At 46.8% G+C, this 17,008-nt stretch overlaps 1 protein-coding gene across 3 annotated transcripts in view; it reads right to left on the reverse strand.

Annotated features, from left to right (window-relative positions):
- Positions 1-17,008, reverse strand: part of KLHL3 (kelch like family member 3) — a 46,673-nt gene that overhangs the window by 21,324 nt on the left and 8,341 nt on the right. For all 3 annotated transcript variants that reach the window (XM_057409450.1, XM_057409451.1, XM_057409449.1), the window contains exons 2-4: positions 13,446-13,562; positions 10,445-10,551; positions 5,035-5,156 (exon numbers count right to left, since the gene is read on the reverse strand). In XM_057409450.1, coding sequence (XP_057265433.1) covers positions 5,035-5,156; positions 10,445-10,551; positions 13,446-13,483 — 267 coding nt within the window. In that variant the 5' untranslated portion in view covers positions 13,484-13,562. The remainder of the gene's footprint in view (positions 1-5,034; positions 5,157-10,444; positions 10,552-13,445; positions 13,563-17,008) is intronic.

Here is a 17,008-nt window from a genome sequence, read left to right on the forward strand (position 1 = left end):
AAAAGCAGCTTTGAAAATCTAGTCAAATTGGAAGGCAAATCAAAAGTAGTGGCTGTAATGTCAGCAGCACATCCAGGGCCACAGCTGGGACTGCACATCTGTCCAAACAGCTCCCAAGCACCTTCCCAAGGGAATCTGTGACCAGAGAAACAAGCACAATTTGTGTTTGCAGAGCAGGTTAAATACTCAGTTTCAAATGAACAGCTCTGAACTGTACAAGCAGCAGAGAGAAAATGACACATTACTGTGGTGTGGCTTTTCAGTGCAAGGAAGGCAATTGGGCTGTATCACTCCCCAGCTGCTACCAGGCAGTGCAGAGGGTAAACAACAATGCTGCTTCTTAATTGTTCCACCTGGGGTGAAACAGTCCAGGCAGAGGCACGTGTGACAGATCAGGGACCAAAACCTCCCCAGGAGCAGGCATGAGAAGGAAAAGGGATACAGAGGTGAGAGAGAAAACAGGGGAGCCACTAGCAACTTCCTCCTGATCTGCCTTCTCCATCTTCACCGCAGAGAGCAGACAGACCATTGCTTGGTTAACAGTGGGATAAAACTGAAGACACATCCCTCAGACACAGCACAATCCTCTGGTGCCACATCCACAAGTTTCTCCTCATCTTTCTCTTAGGGCAATCCAATTTAAAAGACTTTCCACAGGTCTAGGCCAGCCCAAACCAACTGCTGTAACACCTCGGAGAAGTCAGTGCTGCTGTTGACCAGAGCTCTCCAGCAGTCCAAGAGGACGATGCATGGCAAAGAGCTTTTTCTCCAGGGAGGACAATTTATTGCACCTCCTATAGCTGAGCTGGAAGGCACTCTACCTCATCCTGGGCTTGCACCTACTATAGTTGCAGCTTTTGGAGTGAACTGACCCACTTATCCGCTTTATCATCTAAACTCCATCTGCCACAGACACTCTCCTTCCTTGTTGTGAAGTCCCAAGTCCCTAGGGAAAGCTGAGGTGCAGAAGTACACTTCTGAAAAGGAAATGCTACAGCTTCTAGCAAAGCTTTTTCCTCCTTTCTCAAGCCATTTTTCATCACAATTACTATGTCTGCAGAGCTGACAGTTTCAATATCCTCCAGACAACTGATTTCAGATTTCATTCCATCTATATAAGCCATGTCTCCAGTTGTGGTAATACACAAGGACACATCACACACGTGGTATGCTGCACCTCATTCCTAAGGATTTCACTGTGGAATCAGGTTAATCAGGCCTTTTCCCAAGGAATCATTACAACCCCAATGGCAGTGTCTCTCTTAACTGGGAGGATAATTCTTAGGCTGCCTGCAGGTAATTAAGGGCTAACAGTAAGGAGGGATGGGACACCCTGAGGAGAGTATTCACTGTCTACACCCAGAGATACAAGTGTCTTCACAGGACAAGGGGGCTCCTCACAAACCTCCCCTTCACTCAGCTACTCACTGAGCTGGCAGGTTTGATAGGAGCATTGGAAAGCAAGCAGCAATACAGCCAGTTCAGCTGCAAAATCAAGACCTAACTGAAAAGTTCAAGGGACAAGTACGTGACAAGAGCCAGCTACACAATACAGGTAGGGAGCAGGAGCGTACTGTTTCCATCAAAGCCAACCAGGGCTGCACATGAGCATCTGTGAACTTCCCCAAGTTGCTCCCTTCAGTTTTGCTCCCTGCACAACTGTCTTCCAGATAAATTCATCCAGCTCCACCTTCAAATGAATGACATCTTTTTTGTCACTCATCTGAATCTTTACAACCAGCCTTGATGTGAGGTGCAATGGAAGAGGAGCAACAGAAGGCAGCAGCAAAAGAAATCCCAGGGAGAGTTTTTCTGAGGCTACACCACGACTGCAATGGAAGACAGAAGTCCTTCCTCTGCTCCACACCTTCCAAACACGTGGGAAGTTAAATCCCAAATGTGTGTTCAGAGGCAAAACACTGCTCGGCACAGAAGCTTCTCTCTCACTCATCATCCCTCAGCCCTCCTACTACTGCAATCTATACTGCCTTGAAATCCCACTCTAAAATTGAGGTTCCAATGCATAAAAAGCAGGTTTCTCACCCACATACCCCTAATGGGGTTAGAAGGGGGTATCTGCTGCCACGTGGGCTCAGTGCTCTCCTTCAAGGAGCCAAGGTGGACTGAAAATCCCCCTTTACATTCACACTTGGGGCATCCTGTTGAGGAGGAATTGCATGAACCCCTCCAGTAATTCACTACCCAGACGATGACTGGAACTGACTGGTCAGCTTGGCCCCTTGTACACACATCCTTCCTTACTTAAAAACAAAAAGCAAGCTTTGTGCAATGAAATTACAATCAGCTACAAAAATACATGCTTAGAGAAAGGGTCTCACTTCCTGAGCACCGTTTCAGGCTTATAAAAGCAAAAAATACCCTAGGTTTCTATTAGAAAAGAAACAACAAAAATACCGCAAAAAGGCTTCTTGTGAAGTGCTGGGCGCTGCTCAGCACTGGAGCACGCTTGGGAACACTCATTGCTGCACTCCATGTTCCTTCACTGCTCATCTTTTTCTCATTTCAATTCTGCTCTCGTTCTGGTTTGCTCCCTTGACAAGATACTGTCTTTTATGCATTCACATGTCTGGGTAGCTCGGCTGCATCTGTTCAGCTAATGCCATTTAGCAATCTTTTTTCTTGTAGTTTCTACAATGAAATTACCTGGCACCTACATCCAGAAACTCATTCTTGCAGCTGCTGAGGAAGCCTGAAGAGTCCCTTTAAAAATGCACCCTTGCCCTGCTAGAAATCAGTGTGCATGACACGGCAACAGCAGACCTCAAGAGATACCTGCTCAGAAAACAAAGTCTCGCCATGCTCCAGCATTGCTGAAGCAATGCAGACAGGCACTACAGAGGCATCTTTCCAGCATGGAATTCTGTTCAGGGGTAAACCACCCAGAGACAGGATGGAAATTTCTCTTTAAACTATTGGTTTCATCACCAAAAATATATTAAATTCCATCAAACATCTGCAGCATGGACATTTTTAACACTTCATAAAATTTAAACTAGTCAGTTAATCTTGCATGAGATCAGCTTCATCTCTTAGCTCCCACGGATTAATTTACCTCCAGCCTAAAAAGTTACTCACAGAGTAGTCATTTAAATAAATCCTGCAGTAAAAGGACCTACTTTACTTATTGGGCAAAAAATGTTATGCCCAAACCTTAGTATCCACCAAGCTCACATTGTTTTATCTTACTGTCTGAGAGATGAAAGCCAGAATATAGACAGGACTCTTGCTTTAACTCTTTGCAATCCCTAAGAAACAGAAGGCAGGCTTTGGTTAGGTTTTACTAAGATAGATAGCTTTCCAGTTGTTCAGCAAAGGTAACATCTGGACTGCTTCAAAGACCTTCTGGGCAGAGCGATGCTGCCAGCACAGAGCAGGACTGGGCTCTGCAGCCTGCTCCAGCTCACACAGCACTGCTTATACCAGGTAAAGCTGCACTCAAGCACTGAAATGCTCCCATGGGAAAGCAGCCAGAGCACGTGTAGTCACTTCAAGTGAGCTTCATTCAGCAAACCAACTGGGGCCAGCTCAGCAGATGGCACACCCCACGTGCTGCGTGGGTGCTCCTGGGCCACCTAACAACCAGCAGCATGGAAGGAAGCATACGTTTCAGAAGCACATGGATATAGTCTGCACGTTTCCCACAGAAAAACAGACCAGTTTCAGAGTGTGTAAATGACATTTTTCCTCCAGTAATGGAAGATCCCAGAGGTCTAAGGAACTCTATCCCAGTTTCCCATCAAAGTAATGTATCTCAGCTCCTGATGACCCTGGCTATACACTGTAATTAAGCATGGGCTACACAGCAGAAACCTAGTCCAAGCGACCCACACAGCTGTGTATGAACCTCAGCTTCTTTGATGTAATGACACCCTGAAAGTCTCCTTGCTGCTCGTCCTCAGCCTCATCATAGGGCAAACAGAGGCTACAGTTCTTCCAATGTGACAACTGTCAGGTTAAGAGCGTGCCAGAAAGTCAAGTTTGTAAAACTGGAGGGTGGAAGGGGCAAGAAAAGCACCAACAGACTTAGGTCATGAAAGATGGCCCAGGGCTTAGGCTGCAGAGTGGACATAGCTCAGGGTTTTGTCCAAGTTCTGCAGGAGGAGCAACAGATCAGCAAGAACCTGAATCCTCCCTAGAGGACTAGAGCAGAAGAGCATGTCCCATCCACAGCAACTACCTCATTTCGAGCAGAGCCAGTCTAATTTTGCCATGTTAATTAGGTCAACAGAATGCAATATTGGTCATCTCTCCAGCATCACTGACACTGACCAACATCCAAGTCACAGAGATCCAAACTGCCACTTGCAAACAAAGAAGAAGACCAACCAAAAAGCACAGCCCCACACAAGCACCCAGCACCCCTTCCAGAAATCAGTGCCTAAGTACACAGCCATTTTCTTACCACAGATACAAGCAGAGTCAAAGAAAAAGCTTTACCAGCAGCCACAGCCACGTGATGCAGCAAAACGCTCTCTTCCTGAGCGCCCCACTTTATCTGTAGGCTGCCTTTCAATTACTCTTTCCACTTCTGGACAAATATTTACCTCAAAGAAATTCAAGACTGAGTACACACACATACACCAAAGAAAAAAGGAAGAATGCCTCATCTGAACAGTGTGGTTGACTCAAAGCTCTGCCAAACAACTCAAACTACCCAGAAGGATTCAAAAACTGACAGCCAGATTCCTCTGCCATGACCTTAAAACAGCATTTGACTCACTGCTTGTTTGAGTGTGTTCTGACCTTCGACAGACTGACCCACAAGTCAGCACAGCTTCTTGGAAGGCAAATGCCTGCTCTTGTTATAAAAGCTCAATACAAAAGCTAAATGCAACATGACTTAAGCGTGGGGAAAGCAGCAAAGTGCCTCAAGACTAAACAGAGGCTTGAAGTAGCTCTTTCCAAGCTCAGCCTTCTACTTTCTACAGCTGAAGAGATCACTCACCCCCAAAAGGACCTGTGTCTTTGAGTTTCAAGCTTTACACTTCGGTCTCCATGCTGAACCAGACCTACCTGCACGTTCTCCTCCGTGACCTCGATCTCGGCAGTGTAGATGTAGTCAATGAGCTTCCGCAGGGTCTGCCCATCAACATCTTTTATCTCAATCTTCTTGGCTTTACTTTCAGACATGTCTCCTGAAATTCATTGCAAAAGGACAGTTATAGCTTGCTTTGCAGGACCTCTACGCAGAACTATGCTCCCCACACATCCAGCACATTGTCCCAGCATCTGACTAAAAGACACTGGCACTATCTACGACCATCATAGGACAGCCAGTGAGATTCCCAGAAGCTTCCTAATGCTACCTAAAAAGCACCTCAACATTTGAAGACACTAGTGTAAAATAAGTCAATAAATGCAACGAGCTCTATTTCTTACCAGAAAAAAAACTGCCATGGCTCACCTGCATTCAAACACACATAGGGCCTAAAAAACTCCCAGTATGACCAAGACCCTCAACCACGTCTCAGCATGGAGACAGAGTCAAAGAGAGTGTGGACAAGTCTTAGAAGGGCTTTTAGTATGTATATATATATATATATATATATATATTTATATATTTAATATGTATGGATGGGTAGATAAGTAAGCTGCAACAGCTAAATTAGGGTGCTTTGAGGTATACCCTACAACAAAAGCAAGGCAGCATTACGCTCTCTTTAGAAAGAGCACCAAGCACACAGGCTAGCGGTTACACGCAGTGCACTGCAAGCTCCTCTCCTAATCTACCCTGCTGTAACCTGTCCACACAGCTACACCCCACACAAAGCATCTCTGCAGGAAGCTGTATTTCTCACCTCTCGCCTTCCCAACCTCACACCTCAGAAGCAAAGCAACCTTTGGAGCCAAACTGCACCGTTCCTCCAAATATATAACTTAAAATATGTAATTAGCACAGAACTAGAGCAATAATTTCCCCTATGAATATACAAGTAAAACCCAGATCTGTGTAAAAGCCTCTACATGAACCCGTGCTTTATGCACACCTTCCCCATTGCTGTTACGGTCAATGCGCAGTGCAGGCACCATACACACATACCCCATGCGTAACAGGAGTACGTCACAGGAACAAAAGCAAACTGTGTGGAGGAGGAGAAGGAGCTCAGCAGGGCTTCTCCAGCATCCACGCACACAGTGACCTCACCCACGTTTTAATCACCGAGATCTTGAGGAACCACAGAAAAGAAAGAACCAACTCCCAAGCAGAAAGAAATGGGTAAGTGAAAGAACAAAGCTAAACAAAGGAGAGCACGAAGCAATGTCAACTCTTAACCCTGGGCATGAATAATCACTACTCTAAGAAACCTGGTGACTCACTGCTGTTGTGGGATTAAGAGGAAAAGTAGTTCCTGCAGCCGATGGGAGAGGCAATTACAGCCTACATCTCAGCACAGTGTGTGACAAGACGCGGCCATGGCACATTAAGTGCACAGCAGTCAGATGCTAAAGGGGGTCCAAGCTTGAGCAAAATCTGGATCCTGGAAACTGACCTTTGCAGGCTTCACTTACGCCAATAAGGAGGTAAATAACAGGAGTGGGGTCAAGAGCATAAGTATTAGCAGAGCCAACAACATCCCAAGGGAAATGTTGACTCAAATAATATTTGCCCCAAATTCAATTTTTAAAATTAAACAGTAAAAAGTTATCCAGAGAAGTTCATGAATACCAATGCACAAGTACAAAGGGATCAGTGACCTACATCTGGGAGGCCTTCAAAGCAGGTAGGACCCTAGCTGATAAAATGTCATCGCCTTCACTCCCTTCCTTCCTCCCCCAAAAAAACCCAAACATCTCCAGAGATGAGAGGGGGCTTCTGAGAACAGGCCAGTCCCCATCAGCCCCCACAGAGCTGGAGATGCCTGTGGAGCACCCACCTTGGGACACATGGAGCAGTTGGAGCCCTGTCACCAGGACCCCGGGGGCCAAGGGCAGGCTTGGAGCACGCAGAGCCCAACACAGAAACAGCCTGGAGGGACCGATCCGATAACATCATCTGTCTTTGCAGTGTTCATGTGATACAGGCAACAAAAATAAAGGCTGTGTGGGCTCCCACACCCACCAGCAAGCTGCTGGCCCTGCATGCTAACAGCCTCCTCTGCTCTGGTAACAGCCCTGCACACCATGAGGAAAGGGAGTCTCATGTGCTGGGCTTCATGGTTGGATAGGATCCAGCCCCTCCAGCCACGCTGGTGTGATCAAGTGCCTGCCACTTTGTCTGAGGGAGCTGTTCTGGGCATGTCTGTAATCATAGAATCATAGAATAGTTCGGGTTGGAAAGGACCTTAAGATCATCAAGTGCCAACCTCCCTGCCATGGGCAGGGACACCTCACACTAAACCATAGCACCCAAGGTAATGCTGTGGAGTAAGGAAGAACCTGAAGACAGAAGTGAATCAAGGTAGGGGTCAGTGCACAACAGGAGCAGGCAACAAGCTGACCCTTCTCCAGACACAGACCCAAGGCAAATGCAGCCTCTGAAGCATGGCTGAGGGCAGCGAAATGGTAGGTCCATTTGGGCATCTTATCCTACACCCCTTCAGGAAAAAGCACCCACACTTTAAAGCTCACAAAACCCACCCTGGAGGATGTCTCACCTCAAGACTCAAACCTTACCTGACACCTTAATTACAGAGTAATTCAAGGCACTAGCACCATCTCATACATAAGGGCTGCCCTGCACCAGGCACTGCACAGACTCTGACCCCACACTGCTGCAGTCAGGCAGACACAAGGAGCAGGGTAGGAGGGAGTAAAGCAGGTAAACAGGCAGAGTGGCTCCAAACAGACCCTCTTTAGGGGACAGACTGCAAACACCAGCCCCTTGTAAAGACAAGGCCTTCCATGCATCACCCTCAACACCCTGCAGTGCTTTCTCCATTCCCCTCTGCTCATGAGGGCAGGGAGTGCGCAGAGCTCTCCTGCCTTGTCACAAGATAAACCACAGTCAAAACCACAGCAGCCCACAGTGCCTTGTTTACCCTGCACAGCAGCCTGCCCTGCCTCCTACGGACTGTGCACCAGAGAGGCTTCCCTGCTTTCTACAGCTTTTGTTGTTCCCCAAGTCAGAGATATGCTGAAGGAGCACACGAGTGCACTGGATAACAAAACCACAGGCTCTCATGCATGGCACGAGCGCTCGGAAGCGGCACACAAGACCTACAAGGGAGATTTCTGCTTCCTTCTTCAGAACTGCTGAAGCTCCCCTGGGTATCTCACAGGAGCAGTCCTGGCAGCACCACTGAAGTATCTGTTGTCCTTTCTGAAATGACTGGGTTTTCTTCTAAATGGACAGAAATTACTGTCCCAAATCATCCCCAGAGAATGGTGCCAATGAGGAGCTGCCACCATCCAAAATGCTCTTAGAAAGCTTGTATGGGAAGGGACACTCAATGAGGAAGTGCTGGGTGCTATCTCTCCTTCAGCAGTCTAAGATACAAATGGAACATGTGCCTGCTTATCAGACTTCCCAAAGCTATTTCAAAGTGGACTAGCTGACCAAAGGACACTAGATAGTTTAGGAAAGACCCCCAAGGTCCCAAGTCAGGCCACTTACAGGGACAGGGCACACATAGCAAGCATCAGGCAAAGAGGGATGAGCTGAAGGTCTCAGTCTGTTTCTCACTGTTCACAGCTTTACACTGATCACTCACTACCATGCTGCTGTTGGCATTGCCAGGGGCCCTCCAGCTCCATGTGCCCCCACAAACTGGCTCCTCTGGTGCAGACAGAGCGTGCACAAGCAGCTCCTGCCCATCCTGCAAACACCCATGTGGTGTGGCTGCCCCAAGCCACTGTTTTGCTTGGCTGATGTGCAGAAACAAACTCCAAACAACCAAGCCCTGACAACCAACCACTACTCAAGCTGTGACTTTATAATATCCCCCTCCAGAGAGTGAACCACCACACAACTGGAAGAACATCATGCATTCTGTCTTTACAACAGAGAGATTAGCACCTTAGAAACCTGGGACCAGACCAAAAGCAAAGGGAGAACTGGTCTTTGTGTGACCCACTGCCCCCAGGGACCAGCTGTCACCCAACCCGGGGCTGCTGCAGAGCCAGCCACATGATGGTGGTTAGCTGATTACTGTTTAACTCACAGCGTGAGGGATTACACGGCCCGGAGAATTCCTGCATGGAAACACAAGCAGCCCCACACCACCACCTTCCCAATAGGGTGACCTCTAAGGAGCAGAGGGGTTTGACAATCACTTTTCTTTCCTAAACTTCTCATCAGGAAGGAGCATCACAAGCACTCGCAGGTCTTCCTCAAGGTGCCGTGCACCAACAGTCACCTCTGAGCAGCATTTGCTTTAAGGGACCTTAAAGCTCCTCCAGTTCCAACCCCCTGTCACAGGCAGGGACACCTCCCACTAGAGCAGCTTGCTCCAAGCCCCTGTGTCCAACCTGGCCTTGAACACTGCCAGGGATGGGGCAGCCACAGCTTCTCTGGGCACCCTGTGCCAGCACCTCAGCACCCAAAACACTGTGCTCTGCATCCAGCAAAGCAAATAAACCAAGGTCTAGCTAATCACAATGCTTTTAAAAAGGAAGAAGCAACTCCCAGACCACAGGCAAAGGGACATGGAACAGGGACAAAACTCAAACCTCATGGTAACAACCATCCCATGGAGTGTACAAGCATTTCTTTGTATTTGGTTAAGTCAGCTCCTGGAAAGGAGTGCAACAGAAGGATGCTAGAATGCTAGAATGATTTAAATAAGCTGGTCCCTGCCCTGCTTTGGGACTAGCATGGCTTTTCTCACTGCCTCACATCTGGGCACTGCCTCCAAAGTAACCTGCTATAGGGATCAAGCGATCAGAGCAAGAATTTTGTCCTCTTCTTCCCTTCACACTGAAGTTGCGCTACCAAAATAGATCAGGCTGCCAAAACACACTGGGATCCAGAGAACAACGGTGTTATTTCGGGCAACAGCAAACAGTGCCATGGGAGATTAAACATCTGTGACTGCAAATCAGCATCAGCAGCGCTGAGCCTTCAAACTACAGCTCCTGTGCCAGCTACTCCTTTGATGTGCACCATGAGCATTTAGGGCACTGCACACGTGCTTGATGTTAATGATGAGTTTTCATGACCCAAGGTCTTGTTAAGGAGGGAAAAACCAACCCAAAAAGCAGTGGGCCAAACCTCATAGTAACCTTGCTGTGACTCACATGCTACCTACTCACCCCACACCCATGCACCATGCCTCAAGGAATTAGTCAAGGATGACTAGCATCACCCAGCGAGGGCAGCAAGCTCCAGACCTAACCATATACTACTTCTTCCTTAAGAAAACCCCTTCCCTGCAGGCCATGCCTACTGCCCGTGCTCAGCTCCTGTCAGAGACACAGCCAGAAGCCCCTGCATTTGCAATGGCCCATTAAACCCGGGTACAGTGTGTGGTGTCAAGAAGAGTACCTGTAAACATCGCACAGAAGTAAGGGCTGCAGGCCGCAAGCACCACGCGGTGCGCTTCCATCTCCACAGTTTCAGCCACAATCACCACGTCACACAGGAGCCGTTTGCTGGAAGAACACCAGGAAAGACAAAGGTCATTTCAGAACTGCTGGTCAGGCAGAAAGCTACATCAGTGCAGCCTGAAAAAGCAAGCAGAAGACCTGCTGTTACAGACAAGGCACCTGAGCTTCTGCCAAATCCCAGTAGAAGGTCCCCTAATCCTTCAGCTATCAGGTCTTATCAGTGTTTGCACACAAAGGAAAGCATGAATCTTTTAGTCTGCAGCCCTGCCTGTGGTTCTGCTTTTCCCAGAACAAAATAAATCAATCTGGAAGCCAAACTATATATGCTGCCCAAAGAACGGATGGGGAAGGGGCTCCTTCCACCCCTCAAACAAGTGCGGCTTGGAGAAGACACAGAAAAGCCTAAGAGTTTGGGGCACTATATGAAGCCATGCTCTACTAGATCTATAAGACAAGAAACATCCATGCAAGTGCTTTCATCCTTCCATAGGAGAAAGATAGAGTGGGAACACTGAGGTATTTCTGTACTTCCTTACATGTTTGTCCCTGAAGAACATGACCACCAAAACAGCTCCTGGCACCAGCCACTGCAGAGGCTGCCTCAGTGAGGAGATGTCAGTCACTGGTGTTTATCCATGGGCCTGAGGACTTGGTTTACCACATGAATTAGTCTGGGATTAAAGAGTCACTGGGATAAAGAACTGGTTTCCAAACAGAAACCAAAAAAGTTCTGAGCTCCCCCAGTGACTCCTTGTGCAGCTTTGGAAAAGTCACTTCATTAACTACTGACCTTTTCTGCTACCCCACGTATGTCCTTTGAGGATTCATTAGTTAATGTTTGCACAGGGCTCTGGAGATGCCAACAGCTCGAAGTGCTCAGCCTCCCCATAAGTTGGTTTAAGATGTGTGAGCATACAAATGCAAAATGAGGGTGTTCTTTTCAAATGTCAAGCCTGAAAAAGGAGCAGGGTCTGTGAATCTAGATGTTGCCTTCTCTTCAGAAATGCTTATCACCACACTGCACTTTGTCTTTAGGAAACTGCGTATCAAATAAACACAGAGCTTCTAATGGACTTGGTATGTTTCCTCTTCTCCATATACTGGAATACATGAATAAAACATATGTGAAATGGAGGGTTATAGTTGAAAAACAGGAAGAAAGTAGGAACTGGCAGTCTGTGCTCTACATTCACCCCAGTTTGGAAGGGGTCATGACAATGAGGGGAGCCCTTTAACAACCTCTTAATGGAGGCTTCCTCATTTCCTTCAGCTTATGCGAAGAGTGCTCTGCCCAATTCCTCTTTGGACTACAGTTATCTAAAGCACCACTCACGAAATTAATTTCATCTACATTTGAAAGCTAAAAATTTCAAGTGAGCAACATAAGTAGCACATGGGGACATGGTTTAAGTGGGGGATTTGGCAGTGCTGGGTTAACAATTGGACTCAACTATCCTAAAGGTCTTTTCCAACCTAAACAGTTCTATGATACTATATAGCAAAGAGATTAAAGGCTTAGCAAGGTTTTCCTAGACCCTCTGTATGAGATTTCTGCATGCATGTGAATGGAGGCACTATGGAGGCACTATTATTCAAGGTAGCTGTTAACACGGTTGGCAGCTTAACGGATCACAACCTCAACACGCATACAATAGACATGTTTTACCACTGCTGTATTGCACAAGATCTGGTTAACTACAGGCACTAGGAAATATTGTCCCTCTCCAGCTATTCCCACTACACTTCCATTAACAAAGGAATAAAAGCAGCACAATAGATTCCTGAATATAGCTGCACAAACCTCTACTTTCAGATCCTTTGCTTTTAGGACCAAGAAAGGACTAGAGGGATGTTAATTTAACAAGAAATGTCATACTCCACTCCATGTAATTGTTACAAGGGAAGGTTATTTCCATTTTCTGTTCCTATGCAACCAAGAATCACTGTCAGGCATCTGTGGAAGACATTCCTAAGCCTTCTCCACACCAGAGACCATATATATGGGGAAACTACTTAATCCACAGAAGAGAGGTGGTTCTTACAGCTCAAATACTTTGAGCATGCAGGAAGAGTAAAGGATGTTATCTGCTTTCATCATACCACCTGGATCGTGTGGGAGCACATACATCCATGTGTATGACACGTACTTCCTACAGGAATTCTTTAAAATTTGTGTTTCTAAGTCTCTATTTGAATGGTAAAGGACTCAAATGAACTAGTCTGAGAAATGCCCACTGAACTTCTAGGTGGTGCATGGGATAACAACAGCCAAGACACAGCTCAGGTTCAACCAATGCCACCAACCACACTGCTGACGCGGTAACAGTGGATCTTGAAGACTCTGCTTGCTGATGCTCTTCAGCTCCATCCCCCTGTGCCCATGTAGCTGTGCAGAGACCAAAGGTGCTCTCTTTTAACCAGTATCAGGGGTTTTCAATCTGCAGGTGAGAGCTGACATTCCTCCTGAGTTGTTGCCTTTTTTACACCCCCTCTTTTGGAGTGCTGAGCCCAGATTGAGCGACGCTGCCAGTTAAAGAGAGCAAGAACATTCATAATCTTTGGTCTGTAATTACGCGGAGGTGTCTTAATGTTTGTAATGTGCTATTATTGGTTTTCAGACCATTAGCTAAGAACATCCTTTACAGCTGAATTTGCTGTAAGTAATGGAAAAGACTAAATGAATTGTCATCTGCAAATGAAAGCCATTGCTCAGCTAATGTTTTTGAGCCATAGCTGGCTACCTTCTGCTGATAGAGAGGTCTGAGACTGGGAAGAACAACCCACCACTATATTTTAGCTGTCTCTTAATTGCCTGCCTGTAACCATTAGTGACAAAGATGGCACAGAATATTTGCTTTTAAGTCTCCCAGGAGCCTTTCTGTCCCAGTCAACACATTTCTGCTAATCCAAAGAGGGTGTCCATTAAGTCAAAAGTATACCTTCGCAATTCATTCATGACCTTGAATGCTTTTCTCATGTGAGAGGGGTTGACTGTCACTGTGCACTGGCCCTTTTCATCTTCAGCTGTCTCGGAGGATCGGGCACTCTGCTTAACGCTGAAAACACGGACAAAAAAAGGAGCAGAAAGTTTGATTCAGTGACACTTAAAAAAAAAGAAGTATCATAAAACTGCAGCACAGGGTATTATACACAGAGTTCCTCGGATGTTTGTTAGTCAGCTCAGGTTCACCATATGAAGAGCATCACAAAACACAGCTACTTCTGTATGGATGTCAAAAGCCAACCCAGCCCACATTTCAGTCAGCAGGGAAGAAAAGGAGAAAGTGCCAAACACTTGAGGACAAAGCCCAGCCTCACAGGCTTCAGGCCAGGAAAGCAGTATAAGTTGAAATTCAAGCCAGGACATAATTACCTCACTGAATAGAAAGAGACTTCAGCACTGGGAACTACCAGGGTACCACGGATACTTTAACATCCATACAGAGAAAGAGAAGTCTAGTCTTTAAAGTCCCATCTGAAAAATGCCAGCACACAATACATGATTTGTATCGTCCTCTACAGAGGCAAGTAGAAAAGGACCATTAAAACTCCCTGCACAGCTTCCCAAGCATTACAGAGCCACATTCCATTTCCATTTTAGAAACAGGTCTGTTTAGTGCCACTAAAATGTATAGAAGGAATCATTAAACCAGACCTGCCTACCAGAACCACCAGTTATATAGGTAATGTCAAACCAGAGGCACCCAGTTATGCGCTGTGCTTAACCAGGCCAACAGGTGCCTAAGGCACATACGTGTCCTCATTGCTTTGTTGGGAGCACTGGCTCTTTATATGGAATTGACATCGGGTCAATATCTCTACCTCCCTGATCTAAGTGTGAGAAATCACTCAGAGCTAAAGGTCTCTGCCTATGAAAACAGCAGCATTTAGAGCCAGGTCCCTGCTCTGCTTGAACCCACAGCTCACCCCTCCAACCTGCCAGCAGGCAAACGCAAACAAGGCAAGCCAAGCAAGGCTGTCCATCTGAAAAGCAGACCTCAGGCAAAGGCAGACCTCAGGAGGTAACCCCCATCACCACCATACACCTGACTAGAGACCTTATTGGGAGTTTTCCTTCCAATACAGTCTCCCTCAGCTTCACATCTGTCCCTTCCCCCCTACCACCTTTTTGGCTGGGCTTGTATCACAGTAAAAAAAGGCTGAATCAGGTTAAACCAACAGCCTGGGCAGCCCAGCGCCATGGTTCTACCAGTGACCAGAAGATGATGTCTGAAGAAGGATTCAAAGCCGGAGAGGTGTGGAAGAATCTTCCCCCAGAACAGCCTTCCAGCCTCTATGCATGCACATGTGTATCTATCCATTTTTCCTTTGAAAAACACACAATTATTCACCATTTACACCTTCACAGGGTGTGAAGCCCTTGCTGAACACTAGACCCCATTACCAGCACCGTGTCCCCTGAGACCACACAAAGCTCTTTGCCCCTAGCTGTCCTCAGTGGGTTGCACTGTCCTCCTCCTTAGAAGCAAGCCACTGAATAGCAGCGAAGCTGCACACAGCTTGAATACATGCCTGCAGACTGAGTGGCCTCCAGCTTTGTGCCCGACACAAAGGTTAATGCCAACCACCAGCCAAGTCCAATTCTTTCACTTTGCTGAGCAAGTGAAGTATTTTCAGTGGTAAGTGAAGCCGCAAGGCTGAGCACAGCATCACTCAGCACATGTCCCAGTGCGGGAGACAACTTCCCAGGCTCTGTTATAATCGTCATCCAATTAGTGTAGCATGGCTGGATTGAAAGGGAAAAAACCTCAGGAAGAAGAGTACCTCGTGATAAATGTTCAGTATTCAAGGGACTGCACCAGGCAATGACACAACCAGCTCTTCTATCACTGAGGAAAGCCGAACTCATTCTGTGCCGTATGTATGGCCAGCAGCATTCATAAGCACAGAGCAGCAGCAGCAGCACTCAGGTCTGCACATCACAGTGAAAGAGTCTCCTTGCTCCAGGGACATGCCAAATTCAGGTACACCTCAGTGTTGGATCTATCAAAAGCCCTGGTTGAAATCTCAGACCAAGTGAAGTTTGACCACAGCGTTAAACACCCCAGTGTATACCCTTACAGCATACCGGAGCCAAGGGTTGAAAGATGAAGCTGTGGAAGCACAAGTGACTTCATTGAGCTTTCAGTCTCCAAAGCCAAAGCACGCACAGGAAGCAAACAAAACAACCAAAACAGAAAGAAACGCAAAATAGGAAAGTGAAAGCGAAAGGCAGCAGCGGTGACAGCTCTACCCATCACTGCAGGCGGGACAGCCCCTCCGCCACCAAACACTGCTGCCATCACAATCAAAGACAGACCTACAGGATCCATCATCAAATGATGCACACAAAAATCACAGGGATTCCTTAACAGTGGAAAGCATACCGCTGAGATTTATGTATTTATTAGCCCTCCAGTGCCAGGGACCAATGATTAGGTCCAAGCTTTACCACTGGCAAAAGATGCAATTCAACAGACATGTTGAACACCAAAAGTAAACACCAAAGTAAATGTCAGATCAACAAGCCTTCATAAAGCCCCCACTCCACCAACATCTGTCCAGTTTACACCAATGTTTGTGTATTTTAAAAGCAAAAACCTCGTTTCAGAATTCCTGAGAAAGATCAAACAGTTCTTCCTAAAAAGCCTCCTACCAGAGACAGGCTCAGCTCTATTAGCAGGGTGGATTCCCCACTCCGCCACAGGCTCACCATAAGAAAATACTGCAGATTGTCTGGTTAAGAACTTTGTTAAGAAAACCCCAAGTTAAGCTATTTAGAGGTCTTTTTCCATATGACTCATAAAAAACACATCTGAAAAACCAATGGCCAAGAGCCTTTAACTCATCTCTGAGTTGACTCAGCTTCCACAGAGCTGCCTTCCAGTAATGGGCAGAGGATGAGTATATCTGGGAGAAAGATTTCACACCCCCAAGCCCGCACTGTCAGAGATCACCAACATATTTCCAATGGCGAAATGCAAGAACCCAAATGCTCCAAGAAAAATTCAACCTGCAAAAGCAAAAACTACCTCTGAGAAGACCGAACCAGTGCATTGCACAGGGGTTCTCCCCCACAACACTAAGAATTATTACAGTTATGCTGTTATTATATTAATGGAGCAAAGCAAAGGAGGAAAAGGGTCCTCTGATCAAAGGTACCAGCTGACAACACCCAGATGTGCTGGACCAGAGCTCCTGCACCCTATGACCAAGGAGACTTTTCCCCCAGCACCTTCACATTTGCCTGGCTGACGTCCTACCGCACCAGCAGGACACTCAAGCAAGCTGCCACCAGCTATTTGTTCTATTCCTGGGCTATCTGAGGCCATGCACCGAGCAAATGGACAAATGATTTCATTTCCCTGGGCTAGATGAACATCCTCATTAGGGACACAGCAGGATTCTCCTAAAATAAGCAAAGAGGCTCTGCCTTTCAAAGAGCACCAACCCCACCACCACCTCCTGCACAGCCTTTCAACGCTGTCCCCCAGGAAGAACC

The sequence above is a fragment of the Pezoporus wallicus genome, unplaced genomic scaffold, assembly GCF_028554395.1.
Source record: "Pezoporus wallicus isolate ANWC-B61680 ecotype Strahan unplaced genomic scaffold, APGP_CSIRO_Pwel_v1 contig_8166, whole genome shotgun sequence".
Classification (NCBI taxonomy): domain Eukaryota; kingdom Metazoa; phylum Chordata; class Aves; order Psittaciformes; family Psittacidae; genus Pezoporus; species Pezoporus wallicus.